This window comes from Brassica rapa, chromosome A02 (assembly GCF_000309985.2).
Source record: "Brassica rapa cultivar Chiifu-401-42 chromosome A02, CAAS_Brap_v3.01, whole genome shotgun sequence".
In the NCBI taxonomy this organism is placed as follows: domain Eukaryota; kingdom Viridiplantae; phylum Streptophyta; class Magnoliopsida; order Brassicales; family Brassicaceae; genus Brassica; species Brassica rapa.
The window spans coordinates 29,657,672-29,683,944 of record NC_024796.2 but is presented as its reverse complement, the minus strand read 5'-3'; the positions used below and the strand labels follow the sequence as shown (position 1 = coordinate 29,683,944).

The window sequence follows — 26,273 nt, the reverse complement described above, 5'->3', positions numbered from 1 at the left end:
TCGTAATATAAACACATCTTTTTGTGCACAACACTATAGACTGATCATCTATGCTGGAGAGTTCCACTGTGGAGAACATTAACAGTTCTAATCTTCTGATTGTAAATCATAGATATCGGAATCTTGTAAGAGAAATTTATTATGATCTCAGTTAGGTAAAAAATAGTAGTATCATCTAGTTAATTAATGGTAAAATCTCATATTAAAATTTTTAAAATACAATAAGTCTTCTTCAACCATTTTTCTACGTTAATAATAACGAAAAAATCAACTATTCTACTATATATATTATTAATGTAAATATATATATATATATAAAACACATGTAATCTCAAGATCTGTCCTCAGAAAAATGGGTTTCCTCTCTTGTTCGATACTCTAACTTGTTCTCGTTCTGCAACTACAAGTACTTGTCGTTTTGTCTCAAAACATCATCAACGGATCTGTTCCTGTCGGAGAATCTCTGACGGCTTTAGATCCCAGCAAATCTCCAGTTCATGCCTTAGGGTTCCGCAAGATCCAACCAACGGTGGTTTCAATCTATCCATATGGTTCTACAAGACTCCCAACACAACCATCGTGTGGCACGCACAAGATGTCAACAGAACTAGTGGCCTTGTCCCTGCTGGTTCCAAGGTTACACTAACCGCAGATCGCGGTTTGGTTCTCGCTGACCCTCGAGGTCAACGGCTCTGGAGTTATTCACTGAATCCGAGTAACGGCTCTGTTTAACAAGTGCGCATGACCGACGCTGGAAACTTCCGCCTGGTAAGCAAAGATTCCAGTAAGGATTTGTGGTCGAGCTTCGATAATCCCACAGACACTCTGTTGCCACTCAGGTGAGTTAAACCACCCTGGATCCCATCTCGTGTTCTTTATATCTTAATAGCTAAAGACCATTTTTAATAAAAGTATATATTATTTATACAAAAAATATTTTATTTGAATGTATTTTTATTTTCATCACAAATATTATAAAAATATAATTTTATATAACATTAAGAATAATCTCTTAAAAAATAAAATTTGATAGTATTAAATGTTTCTTTTGTCTTATAAAATCCGTTCAGCGAAAGATCCAGAATCTGAAACTTTTTATACTAAAACTACCAAAATTGTAGGATATGATTTTCTGACATTAAAATGAAGTTTATAAAATTATTGAGACCAGTGATGGTGACTGTGTGCCGAGGTTTGAGATGCAAACTTGTCAACAAGAGTACCGAAACCAACGTGGGTGTTAATGTTTAGGAGCTTATTCGTTTTGTCTTGAAGGATCCAAGCATATGGGATCGTCTATAAAGGAGTTTTAAAAGTTGTAGGCGATTCTCAAGTTACCGTGGCTGTCAAGAAACTAGACCGAGTGGTTCAAGAAGGCGAGAAAGAGTTTAGAAACGAGGTTAAAGCGATAGGTCAGACGTATCACAAGAACCTTGTGAGGCTCATTGACTTTTGCAACGAAGGGCAGAGTCGTTTGATCGTCTACGAGTACTTACCGCATGGGATGCTTGCCAGCAGGGCGGTTCTGGGAAAAGCCCAATGAAACATTCGTCTTAGGCCTTCAAACTTTTTGAAAATTTTTATATGTAAATAAACCCCTAAATTTTTAAAAAAAAAATTTAGGCCCCTAAATTTTTTAAATCTTTACTAAATAGTATAGAGTCCCCAAATTTTCGGGGCCGGCCCTGCTTGCCAGTTTCCTTTTCAAGCATCCAAGACCTAAAGATAGAAGGAGAATAGCTGTGGAGATTTCACGTGGAATCTTGTATCTACATGAAGAATGTTGTGAGCAAATCATACACTGCGACATAAAACCGCAAAACATACTTCTAGATGAGTCTTACAGTCCACGCATCTCGGACTCCGGTCTAGCAAAGCTTCTGAGGATGAACCAAACGAATACTCTCACAAACATCTGTGGAACCATCGCGATGGAGTGGTTCAGGAACAATCCCATTTCATCCAAAGTAGATGTATATTGCTACGGAGTAATGCTTTTAGAAATCGTGTGCTGCAAGAAAGCAGTTGATCTTGAGGATAACGTGATTCTCATCAATTGGGCATATGATTGTTTCCGAAATAGGAGGCTGGGTGATCTTATGGAAGACGACTTAGGTGATGGAGGATATGGAGATGGTAGAGAGATATGTGAAAATAGGGATATGGTGTATACAACTACAAGAAGAACCTTGCCCTTTTTCAAAAAAAAAAACTACAAGAAGAACCAGGAATGAGACCTAACATGAGAACTGTAACGCAGATGCTTGAAGGTGTGGCTCAAGTTCATGATCCTCCAAACCCTTCTCCTTATAGTATATTTTCTTGTGAAGAGTATCTGCCTTGTGGTCAAGTGTCACGTGATTGATTTTTCCCCCTTAAGAGATGTATATTTTTCATGCCACTCAAGTAACATCAATGATCGTTAGAATCCAGGGACTTGATTGGTTTTCAACGAGTCAGGCTACATGTATGTACTAGTATTGAGAGACAATTTCAACGAGATTCTATGTCAACAAAAAAGATACCGCATTGTCCAAAGACTTATCACCGAGCCGTTCTACTATCAATCACAAGAGGCAGTGGAGCAATAATATTGGATGGTCTCTGGCTTGGTCAGAGCCGGATAATATATGTGCAAAGAGATTTGGACCATATGTCGATTCCAATGAGCTTAGAAATCTAGCTTGTGGGTTTAACACTATCTGCATTTACCAAAGGCCAAAATGTGAATGGGCTGAAAGGTTCTTGTAGGTGGATCCGAATAACAAGTTTGGTGACTAAAAACTTCAGGATATCGTGTCCTGTGTCCATCTCTATATTAGGATTTAAAGTTCTAATGTTTTTTCTCCAAGTACAGTTGTGACTTGTGACTTGTGATGATTACAAGTGAAACTTTTTTTTTGAAACACAACTGTACAAGTTAAACTATAATTGGTTATAGTAACAACCAATCTGTTTACATATGCGCATCGTCCATGGCACATACCACATCAGAAATTTCTAGATTGTTCTCTCCTTTTTTGTAATCGAAAGTTAGATACTTTATTGAAAATTTGATAGTATACTCTCTTTTTCTCACGTTATTTATTTTTGTATTTTGTATTTGCATTCATTTTTAATAATTATCATTTTTAGTCAATAGTTGCGGAGGCCAGCAGTGGGGTATGTTTGTCCACATGCGGCCGGCCCATATAAAGCTGTATTGTTACTATCCTTACTTTCTACCCATTTGTGGCAAAGAAAATATGCTACTCATTTGTTCTTGGAATCTTTTTCTAAAAGTCTGTAATTTGAATTTGTTTTTAAGTTTTTTTTCGTCTGAGACATAATTTCATTCTTCTCTTAGAATTACAACCTTTTCGGAAATAAGTTAAAATTTAGGAAAATGTTTTCGGTGGGCTTGAGATTCATTGAGAGGCACCCCAACCAAGTGTTGGAGAAAAAAACAGAGACCAAAACGTCAAAACAAATATATACTGCCATCCAATTTAGGTAGCTTATTAGAATTTCCTAAAACGTGCACTTTGTTTTCTAGGTTTGAGCTGCGCTGTTGAGGAAAACTAATAAACCTATTGGTTACAACTTACAAACAAAAAAATCATCAAATATTACTATATTAGTATAAGTTATTATCCCATAATGTCGATGTTTTCACATTTTTATTTTTCTACAGTAACTCTACTTATTCTACGGAAGAAAAGTTGAATCAGAATTGTCTCATAATAATTTGGCCGTTTTATTGGTTAAACTAATACCATTAGAGGACGATCTACTTATATAATATTAATTTCATCACATGTATATATGGTTCAACCAAGCGCTCGTAGCTTGGTGGTAAAGGAGGTATAGCTGTACTGTCCGCCACCCGGGTTCGAGTCTTGGCCACAACGGATTTAACATCCCTTCCGTTGGGGCGCTGGACCTCTTTCGGGGGATAGTTGAGAATGTGGCTGCCCAGATAACAGAGTTATCAAAAAAAAAAAAAAAAAAAATGTATATATGGTTCTTTGTTAATTTGAAACATCCACCAAGTTCAACGTTAGTCCAACGTTAATTAGACAAGCATACATCGATGAGTGTTATGAAGTCTTTTTAAAACTAATGTTTTAACGTTTTAACCGAAAACAAAACTATAGTTTTAACGTCAAAACACGTTTTATTGATGAACTGTAAGTATAAATATCACATGGAGACGAGCTGGATCACAACTTTTTCATGATTTTAATTCTTTTTAAGTAGCCGAATAAATTAGTGTTAATACCGTAACCGAAGCTTATTAATTAAAAAATTGCTGCTCTTACCACAAAATGTAAAATGAGAACATCGTCACAACAACCTGGACAATAGTCTAATTTTGTCAGAGGATGATGATATTATTGGTGCTGTATGTTCATGTGAAATACTTCTAGTAGCGAATATCAGTTACATACGTTGTTATAGCAAACCGAAACTTTTGTCTATTTAAACCCTTTCGAAATAATAATAAAAACATTTTTATATGTTTAAAGCTTTTTTAGAACATTCATCACCGTTAATAATGTTTGAAGGAAATACTTTAGTCTCGTTTTTCATCTATATTGTGTACGCTGGCTCTGATCATCATGTAAATAACACACCAACCACTACTTTATGTGGTTTAGAAATATATATATATATATATATATATATATATATATATATATATATATATATATATATATTTTTTTTTTTTTTTGATCAACATGGCTTAGAAATATATACTTTCATTTTTAATTAATATACGAAAAAAGAACGAGGGGCTTTGTACCTGAGCAAGTGGGGAGGCATGAAAGTATAATATTTTAATCAGATTCATGAATCAAAATAATTGAGATTCCAATTGTGTCTGTTTGGAATTATTGGTACAAATGTACGTGACTTTATTCCAAATCACCTATATGTATTATTTGAAGCATTGTGTAACATTACATCTTGCATTTCATTTAGTATCTTGATTTACTTTTATAGATTTACATATTTCGCTTTTACCCAACTCTCTTATATACGTCCTCCTTTAGTGTGTTATATGATTTGAAAAAGTAAAATTTTATAACATTTGAATGGATTAAATGACAAAATAATCGGGTTTAAACATACACGTACAGGTGAAACCCAGACAAAATAAGGTTTAGAGAAGATACTAGTAGGACATCACCTACACAAGCAAAGAAAACCACACTGAATTTTGTAATATCTCTTTTCCTCATTGAAAGAGAGGTTTAACAAACCAATCCTGGAGACGACCTTGAGCGTAAACGTAATTACTGGATTATACTATACATGTTTTGATATTCAATTAACTGATTAATTAGCCAGATATAAAAATAAAAATAAGAACAAAAAGGTACCTAGATAAGCTAGATGTCGGATAATTTAGTCGAATTTAGTTAGCTTAAACGTTACACAGGTACGCTTTCTCGAACAGTAACATACATCTTATTGAGTCTACGTGTAGACCTACGTAGATGTTTATGTCATAGATATTGAAGTTTTCTACATGGGCAGCTTAAGTTATATATAATTAAATCTAAATGCTATTCGTAATCTCGTATAAATGAGTGTAACTTAGTACCATGCCATAGTAATAATCTGTATATCTTCAAAGATAATGCGTTCACGTTTATCTGCCTTCAAAAAATAATCATAATAGACGACCCACGTAATTGTCATATTGGATGTGGGATTCACGTTTTCGGGAATATATATTGCAGCCTAGCAGAAGAATTAAAAGAAAGAAAAAAGAACGGAAAAAAGCACTTTCAGTTATTGATCTGAATAAGACAGGTTACTTTACACTAAGTTCAAAGTTAATAATTCTAAAGAGTTTAATAATCGTGATAACTTAATTTTGGAGATTCTGTATGTGTGTGAGTGTTGTTAGCTTGGTGGTAATGTACGAAATGGATTAATTTCATAAATTATTAAATAAATTCTCACGTATAGTTTAGTTTTTAGCAAAAAAAAAAAAATGTATATATAGTTAAGCTAAATATATAATTATTTCAACCGAACGACAACTCAACTCATGTACTTTTTTCTTACTCGCATGAAATAATGTTAAGCAGATCTTTTTAAAGTTTATTTGTTTTAGGAGGATTTTTTAATGGTGCATAACTATTAGTCTTTATTCTATAGAGGATTGTTTTCATGCTTCTATATAAAGTATATAAACAAATTCGTATAGTTTTATGAGTTTATTAAAGGAAACGAATTTAAGTAGTAAACCATCTTTATTGAATAATTACGATAAACGCACGGTTATTATTAAATTTATTACAACACCTCACTATTTTCTCCACGTGACGATCGACACTAGAACGATCGATTAAAGAAAAAACCAACGTGTAGTTGATTTTATTTTCGACGCGTCACTCGTCAAACAAAGACACCAGTCTTGGAACCTAACGAACCTACGAACAATTCTCCAAGTCCAAACCATCTTCTTCGTTCCAAGAATCAAGAAACTCCATCTCATCACTTACGTTATACTCCGGCGAATCTTTAATATCTCCGGCGTAGCTTAAAATACCCTTTAACTCTTCCATAAGGCCAACATTATCCACATTCATATACATATCAGAGATCTCTTCGTTGCTAAAGAATACGTCAAGATCATCGGAGAAAGAACCGGGAGAAGTCGCCGGAACACTTGGTTTTGCCACCGTTTTGAGCAGTGTGGACGTTGAATGTTCAGTATCGCTTGAGTTTTGTGAATCGTCAGCGATGATTGTGGAGTTTCCGATGATTATCCCGGTTAGTAGATCCCGGTTTACGTCGACCGCGTATTTCTTTGCGACCCGGTTAAGAAGCCTTGCGGAACCGGATGAACCGAGTTTATGGTTTGCTGGTTCGAAACCGGTTGGATTGTTCGGTTTGTAAGTGATTGGATCAAGACCTTTTTGTTTTAAACGCTTCTTGAGGTTTGTGTTCCAATAATTTTTAATGTCATTGTCAGTTCGTCCCGCCAAGCTATTTGCAATTGCGGCCCACCTGTAACAATCAACAACACCACAAGAAAATATTAACTCCAGTTATATACTTTATTCCAAAAAATTGTAATGAAAAATTGATCTATATCTTTTATATACTTATTTTACAATATGTAATCAATGTGATATTTAGAAGAAGAAGAAAACCACCATTAAATTTTTAAAGATTGTAATAATAAATTACTAGAAGCCCTTTATCAAAAAAAAAAATAATAATAATAATAATAATAAATTACTAACTATCTAATACAAAAGGCAATAAATAAAAAAATATTCTTACTTGTTACCCATAAGAGCATGAAGCTTGATAATAGCGTCGTCTTCTTCGGGAGTAAACTCTCCTCTCTTGATGTCGGGTCTTAGATAATTAGCCCATCTCAGTCTACAACTCTTCCCACATCTCTTCAATCCTATATACATATCGTACACACTTGTTAATAAATACATATATATATATATATATATATATATATATATATATATATATATATATATATATATATATATATATTTAAGAGAAAAAGAGCTGTTAATTAATTATATTAAATTCCTAGTGATTAAGCGATTAAAAAAAAGAGTTACCAGCTTTCTCCGGGAGAGTACGCCATCCACCTTCACCATGTAGTTGAAGATAAGCAATAAGCTTTTGATCTTCTTCAGGAGTCCAAGCTCCTTTCTTTATTCCTTCTTCTTTGCAACATGGTGTTCTCACCATATCTAGTTCTTCTTCTTGAGTCTTGACTTTATTTATTTATTAATATAAAACCTAATAGAAACTCTAGCTAGAGACCTATGAAAGTAAGAAATACTCTTTAATTCATTTTTTACTTAAGTGAAATTAACCAGAAAGGAGATTTTATCATTAGAAAAGAGCAAGAAAAGAGAACTGGATAGAACGTTTGATCAAAACCAAAAGACACTTGAAGATTGTACTCACTGAGACACTCTTTTGACGAGGAGTTATCATTATATATGGGATTTCTTAAATACGAACAATGGGTGTTCTTTTATTCTCTCTCGGACAGGTTATACAATAGTATATAGAGATGCTCTTATTATATAGTAGAAATTACATGAGAGAGAAAAAGAGACGTACTACTACTATTTTTTTTTGAAACACATGACATAAAAGGAAATAAAATATTATCTTTAAAAGAGTTGAGCTTGCACGTTTTTATTTTCCTTTTTTCATAGCCACGGAGTCATCGTAGTGCACAATGCCAGGTGTAATGTTATCGCTGGATGACTCGAGCATCTGTCAGATCTTGTGGTCACACGGGTTTGCATACTGCTTACACTGTTCTGACCTGATTTATAGGACATACAATCATCAAGAAAGGTGTGCAGTGCAACTATGCTATATTTATATTCATTCAAGCAATGAGGTTATTACCATTAAACTATTGGTATCTCTTCTAAGAAAATATTAATAACATTGTACTACTACTTAACTATAAAGATGCTAGTACATAGGTTTTAGTCATATTACAAGACTTAGATTGGATGATTTGATTAATTAAGAGCGTATCATTTTCATCTTTAATTTAACTTGTACATAAACGGAGACTCAGCAAAAAAATCCTAAGATTAGTAGCTGCCGACCACATATTCGAAAATAAATCCAACTCCTTGTGTTAAACCAATGTCAACGCACTTAGTAATTCATGTGTTCCTGGAATCTTTCTCTCAGAAGCTGTAATTAGAAGTTTCTTCAGTTTTTTTTTTCATTTGAGAAACTATTTCCTTTTTCTCCATGAATTACAACCTTTTGGGAATAAATTTAAATTTAAAGGAGAAAATGTTTTGGTCGGCTTGAAGTTTATTAAGAGAGAGTAGGCACCCCCCCCCCCCCCCCCCCCCACACCCGTCCCCTCAACCAATTGTCAAAAAAAAAAACATAAGGAGACCAAAACGTCAAAAAAAAAAAAAATACTGCCATCCAACTTAGGTAGATTGTTAGGCTTTCCAAAAACGTGCCCTTCAATGTTTCTATATTTGAGTTAGAAACTGATTAACCTTTTCTTTAGAAAAAAAGGAACTTCAACAAGTATTAGTAAAACTACTAAAACATATATCCCATTTTAGAAAGCCATTTTTCAAAAACAAATTCCCATTTTGTCGATATATTCAAATTTTTTTAATTATTATTTTCTACTATAACTTAATATCACGGGAGGAAAGTTGAATCAAAATTTTCTTATAACAATTTGACCGGTTATTGGTTACAATGCCATTTAGAAAACATCTACAATGCCATTAAAAGAACATCTACTTACTTTCCGTGTAAATAATTATTTTAATTTCAGCACATGTAAAGTAGTAGACCTGGGAAGAAAACCTCGGAACCGAATCAAAATATTCGAAACAAAACCGGATCAAACCCTTAAAATATCTGAATAGTTTCTATATTCAAAATAATTGAACCGAACCAAAAATCAAATAGATACTCGGATATATAAAAATATTAGTTATATATACATGTAACACAACTAAATATATATTTATAATTTAAAAATCTATTAAAAATCAAAAATATTTGAAAAAGTAAATTATTATAAAGTATCTGAACTATCCGACAGTATTCTAATATTTTTATACAAAATATCCAAAGTGATCCGAAATATCCAAGGTTTTTATATGAATCATCCTAATTATTAGATATTTTACCTAAAATACCCGATATCTAACCTGAATTATCTGAACTACCCGAAATAACTGAACCGAAACCAAATGAGAACTAAATTTTTCTAGGTATTTTTTGATTTCCGGTTTTACTATCTCAACCGAATCAAACTCAAAACTATCCGAACCAAATCCAAAGCAAAAAATAGATCATGTAGTAAATTGATTCTATATGCCTCTATCCGAACTATTTGATATCCGAAATACCTGACTCGAATCAAATCAAACAGATAACCAAATTGTCCATGCCTAGAAAATGGTATATCGTTCTTTGTTAAATTGAAAATTCACTATGTTCAACGTCAGTCCAACGTTAATAAATAATAACAGAAGCATTAATCTACGACTGTTATAAAGAGTCTGGATGGTAACAACTGGAAAACAATTGCGGTGCGATACGAGAACATTCTAAGCCAAAGTTTTTTTTAAACTATAGTTTAACGTTTGACAAAAAAATATTGTTTTAACGCACATTTTATTCATTAGCTGTATCCATGCATGCATATTATTTTCTCTAACAGTAACCCACATCTCTTCAAGTTACGTATATGCATGCAATTACCTAGATGTTCGATTTTGTACGAAGGGTAATGTTTTCTCTTACAGTAAGTAACTATATCTTTTCAAGTCTACATGTAGGCCTAGAAATGTTTGCATGTCATACAGTGCCGCTCCTAGAAAATTTGGGGACCAGAAGCAAGTTTTTAAAAAGGGTCTCTCTACTGAGCTTTAAACCTTGGTTGGGCAAAGAGGGTCTGTTACCTTCAGATTTAGCCACTAAACCCAAAAATGTTATTGAAAATTTGTGGCCGAAATTATATTTGTATTATTAAGAGCGGAGGCCACTGCTCCTCGGCTTGGTCCAATTAATGGCTGGCTCTGATCATAGATATTAAAGTTTTTTGTATGGACAGCTTAAGTTACATAGATGTAAATGCTCCTCGTATGAACCAGTGGTGGAGGTAGTTAAGGTGGGTCATATGACCCATGTGAAATCAAGAATTTTTTTTTACTTGTGTTTTTACCTGAGGAACCGAGAAAATAGAGTAAAATAAGCTTATTGACCCATGTAAAATATATGTTCACTCTAAAACTGACATCGGTAAACATTTTAGCTCGTTCCGCCACTGGTATGAACGTGTATCTATGTAAAAAATCTACAAAGATTATGCCTTCACGTGAATCTGCCCCCAAAAAGTAGTCATAGTGGACGACCCATGCTATCATTGTCATACTGGAATATCACATACGAGTGGGGATATTTTTTTTTTCCGAAAGAGGATATTCACGTTTTCGGAATATATATATCGGTCTAGCAAATGAAAAAAAAAAATCAGCATTTCAATTATTGATCAGAATAAGACATATTACTTTACAGTAAAATTATGTTTTCGAAAATAAATATATAGACATTTATTTTAATGATCATAATGTCCCCAAGTCATGAATGTCTTAATTTTGGTGATTATGTATGCGGGTGGAGTGATGTTTTTTTGAACATTAGAAGCTTTAGAGACCGAAATCCGTAATCGCTCAGGTCTAGAATCACAACATGTAATATTAGGTCTGTGATTTTTTTTCTTAAAGTCGTCCCAGTGATTTATGAGTTGATTTCTGAAATAGATTAACTTTATAAATTATAATATAAATTATTATGTATAGTTAAGCTAAATAAATAATTATTTAAATAGAACGAGAATTTATATATTATCCTAGTCGCATGCCGTATTGAAAAGCAGATATTTTTCTATAATAATTCAAAAGCTCATATGACTTTTATGAGGATTTTTTAATGGTCTATAGTTGTTACGTGTTAGTCATTTTTTTCTATAGAGAACTATTTTTCATGTTTCTATATAAAATTATAAACAGATTCGAAAAAGAAACACTTATTTATTATTTATTTTTATTTTTATTACAACACACACTCACTATTCCGCCATGTGACGATATAGCAACACATCAATTAAAGAAACAACCAACGTGTAATTGGTTTTATTTCTGACTCGTCACTTATCAGACAAAGACGACACCAATCTTGGAATCTAACGAACCCAATAATAATTCTCCAAGTGCAAGTCATCTTCTACGTTCCAAGAACCAAGAAACTCCATCCCATCAGTTACATTAAACTCCGGCAAGTCTTTGACATCTCCGGCGTCAGCACCGCCGTAGCTTAAAATATCCCTCAACTCTTCCATAATGCAAACATTATCTGTTGGATAATTCCAAGCTTGTGGAAACTTAACATATTATTAGATGTTTAATATGTTAAGATAAACACAATAAGGAAACCTAGAAATAGGAAAAGGAAGTTTCTATTTAGGTTAGGTTTGTGTTTTCCATATCCCACATGTTAAAGGGAATTGTCTTTCATATAAATATAGGTCTAATGGAGAGGTGTTCCATATGATCTAAGTGAAACATATTGAGAGCTTTAGTTTTGAGTAGTTTCTAAAGCTAATAAGAAAAGTTGTTCTTATAACTCTTTGTGTTTCTAAGAGATCTGAATTGGTATCAGAGCCTCAGGTTGGAGACTCGATCTAAGCTTAAGTTGTAGCTTAAGATCCTGGTGCTTGTGAACAAGATATCGCGACGGCAAGATGGCTGACGTGACTAGGGCTCCACGCACGAAGGACTTTGGATCTACATCCATCCAATGTCCGATGTTGTCATCGACAAACTACACAGTTTGGTCGATGAGGATGAAGGTTCTACTACGTGTTCATGAAGTGTGGGACACAATCGAACCCGGTTCAGATGATCAAAAGAAGAACGATGTTGCGATAGCTCTTTTGTTTCAATCTGTTCCCGAAACATTGATTCTCCAGGTGGGAGAACAAACCGCATCAAAAGAGATCTGGAACGCCATCAAGTCGCGACACCTAGGAGCTGATCGTGTAAGGGAGGCGAGACTTCAGACGTTGATGGCGGAGTTTGACAGGTTGAAGATGGATGATTCAGATACGGTCGATGACTTCGCGGGGAAGATATCGGGCCTATCATCCAAAGCAACCTCTTTGGGGGAAAACATAGAAGAATCCAAGATGGTCAAGAAGTTCTTGAAGGGTCTTCCAAGACACAAGTATATCCAGATCGTAGCATCACTTGAGCAAGTCCTAGATCTCAACTCGACGGGGTTTGAAGACATAGTTGGAAGGCTTAAGGCGTACGAGGAGCGTGTAGGAGAAGAAACTCAGAAAAAAGACCAAGGGAAGCTAATGTTTTCGAACAATGAAGAGCATAGTCAGAGGGGCTATGAGAATTCTCGTGGTAGAGGAAGAGGAAGGAACGGTAGAGGCAGAGGTCGAGGTAGGTCACACAACCAAAACCGTGCGTCACACACCGAAGATAACAACTCGGAAAAGAATCGCTCAAAGCTGATATGTTGGAGATGTGACAAGCCTGGTCACTACGCAACTGTCTGTCCCGAGAAGTCAGAGAAGGATCAAGAAACCAACCTAAACGAGACAGAAGAGGCCGATGCACTCTATGTACACGAGGTGGTGTTTTTGAACGAAGATAAGGTGATTCCGAAGAATCTTGATATCAACAAAGGCGATGCAAGTGTCTGGTATTTGGATAATGGAGCGAGCAATCACATGACAGGGAACAAGGAGTTCTTTTCGAGTTTGAATCTCAACACCAAAGGGAAGGTGAAGTTTGGTGATGGATCGTGTGTTGACATTGTAGGAAAGGGTGTGGTTACATTTGTGTGCAAGACTGGAGAGAAGAAGGCACTCAAGGACATATACTACATACCTGATCTGAAGCACAATATATTAAGTCTTGGGCAAGCAACAGAGAACGGATGTGAGGTTAACATGAAAGATGTCTACTTAACGCTCACAGATTCGCATGGAAGGTTGCTAGTTCGTGTGACAAGATCTCCAAACCGTCTCTACAAGACCCCTATGGAGATAAGCTACCCGGAATGTTTACATGTCAGGGACGAAGATGCTACATGGAGGTGGCATGCTCGACAAGGACATATATGCTATGGAGTGATGAACAACATGGTAAGGAAGGAGATGGTCGTAGGAATGCAGAGTGTAACGCACGAAGAAGGCGTGTGTGACACATGTCTCGCAGAGAAGCAAACGAGACACTCATTCCCGAGTGTAACACACAAAGAAGGCGTGTGTGACACATGTCTCGCAGGGAAGCAAGCCAGAGACACATTCCTGACTAAGGCCATGATTTGTACATCAAAGCCAGTGAGATTATTGCTTGGAAATTTGTGTGGATGTATCACACCACCAACACCAGCAGATAATCGTGAGGCATTCTATCGGTTCAAAAGATCTCACACCGATAGAGGAGGAGAGGTTGCCTCAGCTATGTTCAATCTAGGTTGCACCGATAGAGGAGGAGAGGTTGCCTCAGATGTGCTCAATCTAGGATGCACCGATAGAGGAGGAGAGATTGCCTCAGATGAGTTCAACCTATCTTGTGAAGAAGATTGGGTTGAAGCTATGGAAGACGAGTTGGAGTCTATCACAAGAAACAAGATATGGGAGCTTGAAGATAGACCGACTGGTTCTGAGAAGAAAGGAGAAGATGATCGAGTTTGTGTGTTACACAAGACGTTGCATGTGTTACGCCAGGCACCCAGAGCATGGAGTGTAAAACTCGATCAGGTTCTCAAGGAGATGAGATTTGAGAAGTGCACGAAGGAACCATCAGTGTACTGCAAGACTCAAGGAGGAGACGTCTTGATCATAGCCATCTACGTTGATGATCTATTTGTGACAGGAACTTCGCTTAAGGTGATTAGGCAATTCAAGGAGGAGATGTCTAAGAAGTTCGAGATGTCAGATCTAGGTAAGCTAACGTACTACCTTGGCATAGAGGTGATTCAAGGAGCAGACGGAATCAGAATAAAGCAAGAGAGGTATGCTCAAGGAATCCTGTGTGACACAAAGATGGAAGTGTGTAACACGACTCACGTAGGAGTGTGCAACACGACTCACGGAGGAGTGTGTGACACAAAGGTGGAAGCGTGTGACACAACGCATGTACCAATGGAGTCAAGGTTCTCAAAGGATGAAGATGAACCAGAGATAAATCAGTTGGGTGTTGAGCAGAAGGCCGACATCCTTCCCAGAGCTCATGTACGCAAGATGGCGGATGTGACCAGAGTTATCATCGCAGTGAGCTTCAGCCACAAGACTCATCGCAACTTAAGTGAAGAGGTCATGAGAAGGTTATACAAGAACTGGGCCGATTCTAAGAAGAAGCGGTACGGAAGCAAGGAGAGCATCCGGTCTAACCTTGAGAAAGATGTGAATTCAATGGGTGGATTCGCACACCATGGTGTGGTGGAGGATGATTACTTGATGATTAAGTTCAAGCAAATGAGGAGCTTAATCGGAGTTCAAGAAATTGATCTCCCTAATTCAAGTTGGAATTAAGGGGGTGAATGTTGGATAATTCCAAGCTTGTGGAAACTTAACATATTATTAGATGTTTAATATGTTAAGATAAACACAATAAGGAAACCTAGAAATAGGAAAAGGAAGTTTCTATTTAGGTTAGGTTTGTGTTTTCCATATCCCACATGTTAAAGGGAATTGTCTTTCATATAAATATAGGTCTAATGGAGAGGTGTTCCATATGATCTAAGTGAAACATATTGAGAGCTTTAGTTTTGAGTAGTTTCTAAAGCTAATAAGAAAAGTTGTTCTTATAACTCTTTGTGTTTCTAAGAGATCTGATTATCGACATTCATAGACATATCGGAGATCACTTCGTTGCTAAAGAATAGGTCGAGATTGTCGGCAAAAGAACAGTTGTTGGAAAGACCGGGAGATGACGACATATTGTTGGTCAGAAACGATGTGACATCACTTGATCTTGCCGCCGCTTTGTTGAGCAATGTGAAGATCAAACTTTCAGTCGGAGAATCGACCTCAACTGAGTTTTGTGAACCCTCGGCGATGTTTGAGGAGTTTCCAATGATGATTCCGGTTAGTAGGTCCCGGTTTAAATCTCCGGCGTATTTCCTTGCGACGTGGTTAAGAAGTCTTGCGCAACCGGATGAACCGAGTTTATGAACTTTTGGCTCGAAACCGGTTTGATCAGTTGGATTGATCGGTTTGTGAGTGGTTGGATCAAGACCTTTTTGTGTCAAACGCTTCTTGAGATTTGTGTTCCAGTAATTTTTGATCTCGTTGTCAGTTCGTCCCGCCAAGCTTGTTGCTATTGCGGCCCACCTTTCACAATAATAACATAAGATTTTTTTTTTTTTTTTTTTTGAGAAACGGTTTAAAAACGAAATGTTTATACTTGGAATTGCAGAGACAAACAACAACAGAACACCTTAATAAGATTATGCGAAAACAATAAACTTGGATCTTGTTTTTATAAAGTTTCACTTTACACAAAAATGTTTTTAAATATTTTTTTTAATGAGGATTGCAGCTACTTCTCTCATTATAGAGTGTTGCCATGGGGCATCTATAATAAGTTATAACTATATTTTGACCTCCACATCCGATGTGCATGTTTTATTCTTTTTATACTAATTTTTTTTTAATTTATATAACATTGTTATCTGACAATATTATTTTACATAATTTTTATGTATTTTGTAAAAAAAATTATTTTGTAAGCATTATTATGTAACAATATTATTTTACATAATTTTATGTTTCATATCAAAAATTTGGAATTTATATGGGAATTAAATTAAACCGAACCTATATAATAGAGATGAATTTTTTTGGGATATTACTAAAAACAACAAAATTATTATTTTTAAATAAACTATAATATTTTGTATTTGCAAAAAAATTTGTAGTAAAAATACTATTTGAAAAATTACTTCAAACACACCAACTTGGATAGCATTTAAAAAAAAACTCAATTAAAGATATCCTAAAATTTTAGTTTTGGGTTTAACGATTATTGTTTAGGATTTATTATTTAGGCGGTGAAGTTGAGTTTATAAACTTCTGTAAATAATTCTTATATATTTATAAATGTCTTGGTAGGGTTAATTTTGTCTTTAATAATAAATTTAAGATATTTATGAAAATGATAATAATTTAAAGGTAAATTTGAAAATAGAATCAAATATGAAGTAAAATTAAAATTTGTTGGAATTATGTTATATACTGTAACATTAAACCAATTTGATAAATGTGTGTTCTCTTCGTAAAGAATAGTGTTGGAATACTTTTATTTTTTTTACATATATAGGTCATTCATGCTATGATATTATGCATATAGATAATTTGTTCATGTTTAATGCATTTGTTCATGTATATATTCATTTCATATATATATTGTTCGTCCATTTATGGTTGGAGTAGGAGATGTACAACTTTATATATAGTGATTAATAAACTAATTTGGTATATTTTTTAATATTAGAATGAAATGGTTTTTTAACTCAATGGAATATATAAACGCAAATAATAGTTGACTAAAGCTTTATATATAATATTTAAGGAGATTAAATGTTTCATCTACGAAAGGGGTGTAAATTAAAATTTAACCATTAATAAGAATATTAGATTTCTTTTAAAAATTATTGACATAAATTGTAACGTTATATGATAGAAACATTTAAAGTTGTGGCCTCTAAGAAATAGTTTAAATTGAAAAATCACACATGTAAAAAGTCATGATTTATGTGTTTAATAAATAAGATATTTAAATTTTAAAATTTAAATAGAAATGGATTTTGCTTTCCAACAAAATCTTTGTAAAATGTATTTTTGAAAAGTAATAATTTTAAGTTGTTATTATCATTAAAATATTTTTTATAATTTATAATTTTCGTTTATAAATAAAAAAAAATTGAATTTAAGTTTCTGATTATATTTTCTGATAACTAAAATTTAAATAAATTAATTTTCGAAAATAAATATTTATTTTAAATTAAATTAAAGATAAAGATATTAAAAGATATTATAATGAAGTTATGTACATTTAATAGATTTTATAAATAATAGTCCAACTTAAAATATTACACATGAAATGAAGTTGTGACCTCTATTTTAATAGAATAGATATCAACTAAGTTAAAGATGACTATAAAAAAAAGTTAAAGATGATAATTTGCTTATTGTTTTTTCGCTAAATAATTATTTGCTTATTCGTTTTTGCCAACTAGTTATTTACTCATTGATTTTTGAAATAAAAGTGTGATTTATGTGAAGATATGTACGTACATGTTTGGCTTTCAAGTACATTTTGAAATTCTGATAACTCTTTTGTTGCTGTTGATTCCTGATAATTAGAAAATAGATCCATGTCTTGTACTATATTCTCTCTGTTTTAAAAAGCTACATGTTTTTAAAAAAAAATTTGTTTCAAAGACTTACATTTTTATATTCTAATACATATTTTCTCAACTAATAATGAATAATTGTAAACTTCCAAAAATTAATTGTCTTTACTTAATTCTTATTGGTTTAGAATTATGAAAATAGATAATTACAACAAAAAAATTTGCATTTATAGTTGAAATTTAATATGTATTATTAACAAGTGTTAAAACTCTATAATATGCATTATTTAAAAAAATGGAGGGATTATTATTTTAAAATAAATCAATATGACAAAAAAACCACCATTAAATTTATTAAATATTACAGATATAATTATAAATTACTAATTATTTATTACTAAGGAAACTTTTCTTACTTGTTACCCATAAGAGCATGAAGCTTGTTAATAGTGTCATCTTCTTCAGGTGTAAACTCTCCTCTCTTGATGTCGGGTTTTAGATAATTAGCCCATCTAAGTCTACAGCTCTTACCGCATCTCTTCAATCCTATAAACATATTTTACACACTGTTAATAAATATATTTTCCTTTCCTTCCGTTAAGATATTTTAGAAAAAGTTATTCTACAAAGATAATTTTTGTGTGTGTGTTTCTATAAAAGTTGTAAATTGTTTAAATTAGTATTGGTCAAAATTTATTGATAATTTAAAATTTATTGATTTTCTTGAACTAGTATTTGTTAAAATTTATTGAAAATTAAAAATTACAAAAAATAATATATTTATTATATTGATTTATTAATGTGTTTTTTAATATGTGTGAAAATACTAAAATATTTTTTTGTGAAACAGACCGATTATAAAATTAAGTGAAAAGGAACTGTTAGTTAATTATATTGAATTCCTAATAAATAAGCAATAAAGAAAATATAAAAATACCAGCTTTCTCCGGGAGAGTACGCCATCCACTTTCACCGTGTAGTTGAACATAAGCAATAAGCCTTTGATCTTCTTCGGGAGTCCAAGCTCCTTTTCTTATTCCTTCTTCTTTGCAACATGGTGTTCTCACCATCTCTGGTTTTTCTTATTTTATTTTATTTATAAATATAAACCTAATTGAAAGGATTCAATTGCAACCCTAGCTAGAGAACTTTTCAGGGAGGAAACTCTTTAATTCATTGTTTAATTAAGTGAAATTAACATGAAAATAGATTTTTTTCATCAAAAAGAAAGAGACAAGAAAGAAAAGAGATTGAAAAGATGTCTAATTAAGAGAATTGAATAGAGCGTTTGATCAGAACCAAAAGACACTTGAAGATTTTGCTCACTGATACACTCTTTATGACAAGGAACACGTGAACGTGTTATCATTATATAACGGATTTCTAAAACAAGAACAATGGTGTTCTTCTGTCGCACAGATGTTTTTTTTTTGTTAAAGAGCTCTGTCGCACAGATTATATCATTATATAACGGATTTCTAAAACAAGAACAATGGGTGTTCTTGTACTCTGTCGCACAGATTATAGTATTGCAAGAGGTGCTCTTTTATAATAGAATAAGAAGAGAGAGATAAAGAGACACTACTACTATTTATGATTAAAACTTTAATTGCCATTTAAGGAAATAAAATATTATCTTTAGGAGAGTATACACGTTTTTTATTTTGTTTTACGTAGACCACTCACTGATCAGTCATCGCAATGCCAGATGTAATATTATCAGTCCATAAGTCGAGCATCTGTCAGATCTCGTGGTCACACGGGATTGCAAACTGATGGCAGTGTTCTGATTCTACTGTCCGTGTTAGATTGTTTCTTCAGAAACTGATTATTAGGAGATACAATGGTCAAGAAATGTGTGCAACTGTACTATATATTAAATTCATTTACTCATTCTAAAAACATTAATGTAATTTCACTAATATTAAACAATAATATGATGGGAAAAAAAACTGATTGTTTCTTCCATTGCTATCAATGAAAATCAGATGAAAAAAAAAAATAATATGCTTAAATATAAGACGTTTTAGTCATAGCATATGCGCAATTTAAATAACTAAGTGCGGTCGTCCATTTTAAATCCGAAGTATTCTGAACTTAGAAAAGGACTCGGATTATTTTTTTGAGAAGAGTTGCAATCCACGAATAAATTCTCTTTTCAGATATCCAAATTGATAAAAGCAAATGTTCATATTTCTGTGAATGTTCAGAAATAATATGATTTAATTTTGCGCAGTAAATAAAAAAAACTTAAAATATGTTGACATTCTATACTCATCTTCTTATCACTCGACCACAAGGTCTGATACATTTATTTTAAGGGTTACAAAAGGATTTGAATATCATATAGAAGCAATCTTATATAACGGATCATAAAAGTATGAAAAAATAATTATCCATAAATTATTGTTATATAACATTTTGATGTTTTAAAAATGTATATAAATTTTAGCGATTATAGCTGATGTTTTGAGAATTTAACTTAGGGTGAATCGTGAATAAAAAATATGAATTATTCATTTAAATAACTTTAATTATTTTTCAAAAAAAAATTCCTTATGAAAAAATTCCTTATGAAATTACGTATAATTGTATATAGTTCCTTATCATTCCTTTTATTTTAAAGAACTATAGAACAAAAACATTCTTTATGAAAATTGGTAAGGAACAAAATTGGTAACTATTTCTTTTCATTCTTTTTATTTTGATTCTACTCATTTTTTTCCTTTTCATTCCTATTATTATTTGCATGGCACCAGGTAGAATCAAATTGTCAGTAAGGAAGAAAATTGTGCAAAATATAATTAGATGAGAAAAAAGTTTAGTGACGAAACATGTGTACTTTATCTTCTTTCAATATTCATTAAGGACATATATATAGAAATTCTTGTACAAGGCCTCCTTGAGGCTCTTTCTTTTTGTGTAACTTCAGTTGGGTTGTTGTATGTTTCTTTATCTTTGTTAATAAGTTGTTTAACAACAACATTGTAAAATCTTATAGAAAATAGTAAGCTTAACATTTAACCAAATATATATACATATATATATAGAAAATTTCATAATCCGCTATTTTTACTTATTTTTCTTTTGGAAATAGGAACATGACAAAAATAACGAGACGTCTCATTTTGATTTTTAAATTTCACTAGCAAGTAAAAGAGACGAACGCATTACATAATATGTGATACTACAGTCTTGTCGGAAAATTATTGATATATGGGATGAAATTTTGAAAAGAAAAAGGACGGTATCTATGGAAAAACAATACCACATGAAACATACAAGTTTTCTTATTAACCAACCATTTTTTGCCAACTTCTTTCTAATAATAACTTTATTTCCTTTTTTGTCAACAAAAGTCCAAATCTTTCTGTGAGAAAAGGTATGCATAAAGATATGGCTATTTTGGATACATAATGTCTCCTTTGGACTAAGGCAATGGGCATTCTGAATTCGAAATAAATTTAGTGGATATAAATAAAAGTATATATCCGAAAAAGGTAATATACCTGACAGAAAACCTAATATATCAACATTCATTTAAAGTTTAATGGAAAAATGAAATATAAATTGTTACCAGCTTCCGCAGACAATAAATTCTTGCAAATATTATACTCCTTCCGAAAATAAGAATTTTTAAATTTTTTTTTGTTCCACAAAGATAGATTTTCTATATTGTTAAGGTATTTTTTATATTTTTGAGGAACATTAGTTGAGAACATTTGAATTGATTAAATTTCATTGATGAAAAATTATTAGAAATTGTATAATAAAGTAAAAAATAAATTAAATTATAAATATTTATAAATTCTTAATAAGTGTGCATCCTATAGAAAAATTTATTTTTGGGAATGGAGGGAGTATGATTAATAAAGTGCTTGATATTCCAATCCCATGTTTTTCGGTTGGCTTTTCCAACAAATGAAATTTATTTATTTCCAAACCATATGTTTACGTACAAGTAATCATTATGGAAATATTTAATTCTAAAGGTCTAATTGTTGGTTCGAGGAAATAACAGTTTTGTTTTAACTTTGTAAAATCATTATGGAAGCACTTTATTCTATTGGTTAAGGTTTAAAAACTTTTATATTCAGGTCTAGAGTTCGAACCCCAGACTATGCAACTTTTTGTAGATTACAGAAAATTTGGGTTTCAAATCCTGGAGAAAGCTATTTATTAATGCAGACTACAGAATAAAGGTTTACAAAGAATTTTCAACATGGTGCAAGTAAATCTTGTCATAAATAGATCTTCATAGGACGGTTCAGATGATGCAGTTAGGCGTAGATCTTCATAAAGAGGTAGTATTGTCGGTTATCGAATTATCTATGTAATCTTTCTCATAAATATAATGTCATAATAAATCAGCGTTTTGAAAAAAAAAATCATTGTTACCTTATAAATCATTGGTAATTACTGGACTTTATTAATTGTGATCAAACTTTATTAGTTAAGGTTTAAAGGCTTTTACACTCAGGTCTAGAGTTCGAACCCCAGATTATGCAATTTCTTGCAGATTACAGAAAATCTAGGTTTCAAATCCTGGAGAGAGCTATTTATTAATGCAGATTATAGAATAAAGGTTTACAAAGAATCTTCAACATGGTGCAAGTAAATTTTGTCAGAAATGGATCTTCATAGGACGATTCAGATGATCCAGTTAACCGTAGATCTTCATAAGGCAGATAGTATTGTCGGTTATCGAATTATCTATGTAATCTTTCTCATAAATGTAATGTCATAATAAATCAGCGTTTTGAAAAAAAAAATCATTGTTACCTTATAAATCATTGGCAATTACTGAATTTTATTAATTGTGATCAATCTTCATTAGATAATTTTTGATTATTATTGTATTGAATGTAATTTTATCACGAATAAGTGATAACAATACATTCATGTAGTAATTATTATTTTTTTCTATAATTTTAGATTATACTCAATCCCTAATATTTAAAAGGGCAATTTTTCCAAATAGCATTTTTAAGTTTTTATCACCAAAAATTTATTCAAAGACAAAAATGATTAAAAGATGTTTCATTAAAGATGTAAAATACTCTTCTATTCATTGCTTTATGACATATAAATATAAATTAATAAACAAATATGTTTTTATACTTTTAAATTATATGTTTTCAAATTCAAACTTTTATAATATTTTTTTTTTAATTTTTAATTTTTAATTTTGAAATTCAAAAATTCTTTTTAAAACTATTTTAAAACTTATATACAAATTTTAAATATTTATTTGTTATTTTAAAAATTATAAATCCCCAAAACCCCATACTTAACTCTAAATCCTAAGTTTAAATTAGTTATCCTAGAGTTATAAGTGTTTATCTATCTTTTAGTAAAACAAATTTTTGTCATTTTCATCCTCGAATGGTATTTAGTAAAACAAATACTAAAACAAGCTATTATAGGAAATTTCTCTGTTTAAAACTATAAAATTAGTAATTATACCTATATTATAAATGACAACTTGTTTTTTGACAGAAATATATGTTCAATATTTATTAAATATTGAAAATGAGTCATATTGATTTTATATATTAATATGTATGTTTAGTTCATATAAAACAATTAGTAATAAAAATTAATAAATTAGTTGAAATGTAATTTGTTTTTATGTAAAAATTATGTTATTCATGTACAATATTATAAATATTTTTTTTTGAATTTAGTTATGGTATATTATTTATTTTGTACCTGAATATTTTTAAATTTACAAAATTGAAATGTAATTTAGGAGTTACTCACGCATATGATCTACGTGATCTATATTTTTGGAAAATAATAATGGCAAGGTAGTTTATTTTGATGAGAATAAAGTACTAATTATGTTTTAGATTTATTTGGAAATGTAGTTTTAATTATAGCGTAATATATGGCAATATATAGAACTAATACATTTTATTTTATTTATGTGGCAATATAGTTTTAAATAAAGCAAAATATATGTGAGAGAATCACGTTTTGGATTTGTACGACAAGATAATAGATATTACTCATGTATGTATTATATTTAAATAGATAATCTTTAACTCAAAATAGTTGCATTAGTTTACATTGGCATATAGTTATATAAAATTGCATCCAGTTTTATTTAATATAATTTTCTAAAATTGACTCTTTACATGGGGATGTAAAATTTTAGTTATTAAATAATAAATAATGAGGAATAGACTATAATACCATACATAATATTTTGCTGATCAATTATCTCCATTTGCTAAAACAGGGAAAATATCTGAATATATAATATAAGGATTTATATAATATCAGAAAATAAAATAACTCACGAGTATATGTATATAAAGTTATTTTCATTTCCTATTTTCAGAATATACAAAGTATAAGGTTTAGAAAGTACATAATATACAAACTGTATGTATAATAAGGTTTAGAAAAGGTGTTCAAGTTATTTTAATTTCATATTATTGATTCTATTATTAATTAATGTATATCATAGACATTCTTAAATATTGTTTCTACTAGTTTTGGAATATTTTGATTTTTAATATAATATTAGATTTTCTTGAGGTATAGCTAAATTTTAGGAATTCGATAGTTATACATTAATCATGTCATAAATAGTAGGAACAATTTTAGGAAGTAAAGATTATTGTTAGTGATCTAATCGTAAAAAAAAAAAAAAAACCATTTTGATCTATTGTGTTAGTACATAAACTATATAAGACTTTTTCATATTCAACGTATGTTTAACTCGAGTACAATGATTTAATTCAATTTGTGATGAATTAGAGTTAGTTTTCTGATAAGTTGTAGTTTAGGTATACATACATTGTTTCTTTGGTAAACTAATTTAATTGACCAAACAATTGAATTGGAGGAGAAAGAACAAACGAAGTATTGGAGGAGTATTAAAAAAACAATCGGCTACTTTAATTGAATAGATAATAAATTATTGAAATGTGTAAAATGTATCAAACTATCGATTTAATTAAGGTATGTGATGGTCAAATTTAAGTAATTAGATTGTCTATCGGATGGATTGGTTTAGCAATTTTATTAGTCTACAGAATTAATGGATTAATGAATGTGTAAAGCTACTGTATTTTGGTGAGTAGCATGCTATCGTAATTACTTAGGAAAATTCAGAGTTAAATACAAAATTTACTTTTCTTTTAATAGTTTAGTTGGAAGATGCAGTAGAATGCTTAGATAAATAAACATATTGCACAAAATATAAAACGGATCTCGTTTCGATGGTATTCCGAGGTGCGGATCAAATGCGAATATTGTTCAACTTTCCAGTTTTGCTGTGAACTTTGTTTTGACGCACTCAAACTTTGCTATAAATTTCGATCTCTTCTTATATTGACGACAGTTAATCTAGTTTAAAGTGTCGATATGAGATCCTTATATATGGATGTTGAATAGCATAAAAATCCACTAGAAATCAGAGAGTTGCAAAATTAAAGATGTACACGAGATAACCCAACATTGAATAAAAATAACTTTCAAATCTTTCTTCTATGTTTTATTTTTTCTGCTGTGTTATAGATTGGAAAAAAACTACATGGATCAGTAGAATCAAAAAGAAAAGAGCATGAACAATGGAACCCAATCCATAAGGAAGACTCCAGACAACTCTTGCTTTTCATGCTCCCTCTTACAACAATATGAAAGACTACTCATCCATTCAGGACTCGTAGAGTTATAGGTCTTCCTTCTATATCAATTTTCAGACAAATCTCAAGTATATTTCGAAGTTCATAAGATTCTCAATCTATCTCATTCGTAAAAACAATATAATAGAATAAATTGGACTGCATACAAAACAATCTTTTTTATAAAAAGAAGATGGTAGCATGAGTGAAAACCCGATATCCCAAGAAAGGAAGCTATTGAATTCGGTTCATATATAGCACGAGTGGTGCAAAACACTTCTTGTAGTATATATGTGTGTGTGTGTGTGTGTACATAATATATGTACATTTGTTAAGAAAAAGTGGTGCAGGACAGTTCTTGTATATATGTGTAGAAGAGTGGTGCAAAACAGTTCCTGTATATACATGTACATTTGGAAAATTGGATATCGTTTTTAGGCACCCGCTATCAGATTTTTTTCGGCATTTTCACTCAATCTAAATAAACTTTGATTAAACAATATGATTTCTTTACATATTTCCTAAAAATGAATTGCAGTTTCATGAAAGAGTGACCTTTAAGGACTTCCATGGATGAGAGACACATCTCTCATCTTTCATCGATAGTGTTTGGTGGTCCAGTGAATATGCATGCGGTGCAGGTACTCCACAAATTTCATTAAGTTTTCCACTTTTTAAAAAAGTTAATTTATCTGACCAAAATCAAAA

The 26,273-nt window shown here is 31.6% G+C and overlaps 2 protein-coding genes and 1 pseudogene across 2 annotated transcripts; 1 reads left to right on the top strand and 2 right to left on the bottom strand.

Moving 5' to 3' along the window:
- Positions 1 to 352: 352 nt before the first annotated feature.
- LOC103855088 lies at positions 353 to 3,614 on the top strand (annotated as a pseudogene).
- A 2,615-nt stretch (positions 3,615 to 6,229) lies between these two features.
- Positions 6,230 to 8,815, bottom strand: LOC103854923 (transcription factor MYB34). Its single transcript, XM_009131889.3, has 3 exons — positions 7,590 to 8,815; positions 7,288 to 7,417; positions 6,230 to 7,008 (listed from the first exon to the last, which is right to left on the bottom strand). The coding sequence occupies exons 1-3, from the start codon at positions 7,720 to 7,722 to the stop codon at positions 6,429 to 6,431; spliced, it is 843 nt and encodes a 280-aa protein (XP_009130137.1). The 5' UTR covers positions 7,723 to 8,815; the 3' UTR covers positions 6,230 to 6,428.
- Positions 8,816 to 11,560: 2,745 nt separating this feature from the next.
- LOC103855087 (transcription factor MYB34) lies at positions 11,561 to 19,447 on the bottom strand. Its single transcript, XM_009132044.3, has 4 exons — positions 18,866 to 19,447; positions 18,345 to 18,474; positions 15,411 to 15,904; positions 11,561 to 11,904 (listed from the first exon to the last, which is right to left on the bottom strand). Exons 1-4 carry the CDS (start codon positions 18,996 to 18,998, stop codon positions 11,735 to 11,737), a joined length of 927 nt encoding a protein of 308 aa, XP_009130292.2. The 5' UTR covers positions 18,999 to 19,447; the 3' UTR covers positions 11,561 to 11,734.
- Between the last annotated feature and the right edge of the window lie 6,826 nt (positions 19,448 to 26,273).

Bases quoted from the DNA above. Each gene is read 5' to 3' on its own strand.
- LOC103854923 (XM_009131889.3), bottom strand. From the start codon at position 7,722: ATGGTGAGAACACCATGTTGCAAAGAAGAAGGAATAAAGAAAGGAGCT. The intron at 7,418-7,589 runs GTAACTCTTTTT...ATATGTATATAG, and splicing joins TACTCTCCCGGAGAAAGCTG to GATTGAAGAGATGTGGGAAG. The intron at 7,009-7,287 runs GTAAGAATATTT...TGATTGTTACAG, and splicing joins CATGCTCTTATGGGTAACAA to GTGGGCCGCAATTGCAAATA.
- LOC103855087 (XM_009132044.3), bottom strand. From the start codon at position 18,998: ATGGTGAGAACACCATGTTGCAAAGAAGAAGGAATAAGAAAAGGAGCT. The intron at 18,475-18,865 runs GTATTTTTATAT...ATATGTTTATAG, and splicing joins TACTCTCCCGGAGAAAGCTG to GATTGAAGAGATGCGGTAAG. The intron at 15,905-18,344 runs GTAAGAAAAGTT...TTATTGTGAAAG, and splicing joins CATGCTCTTATGGGTAACAA to GTGGGCCGCAATAGCAACAA.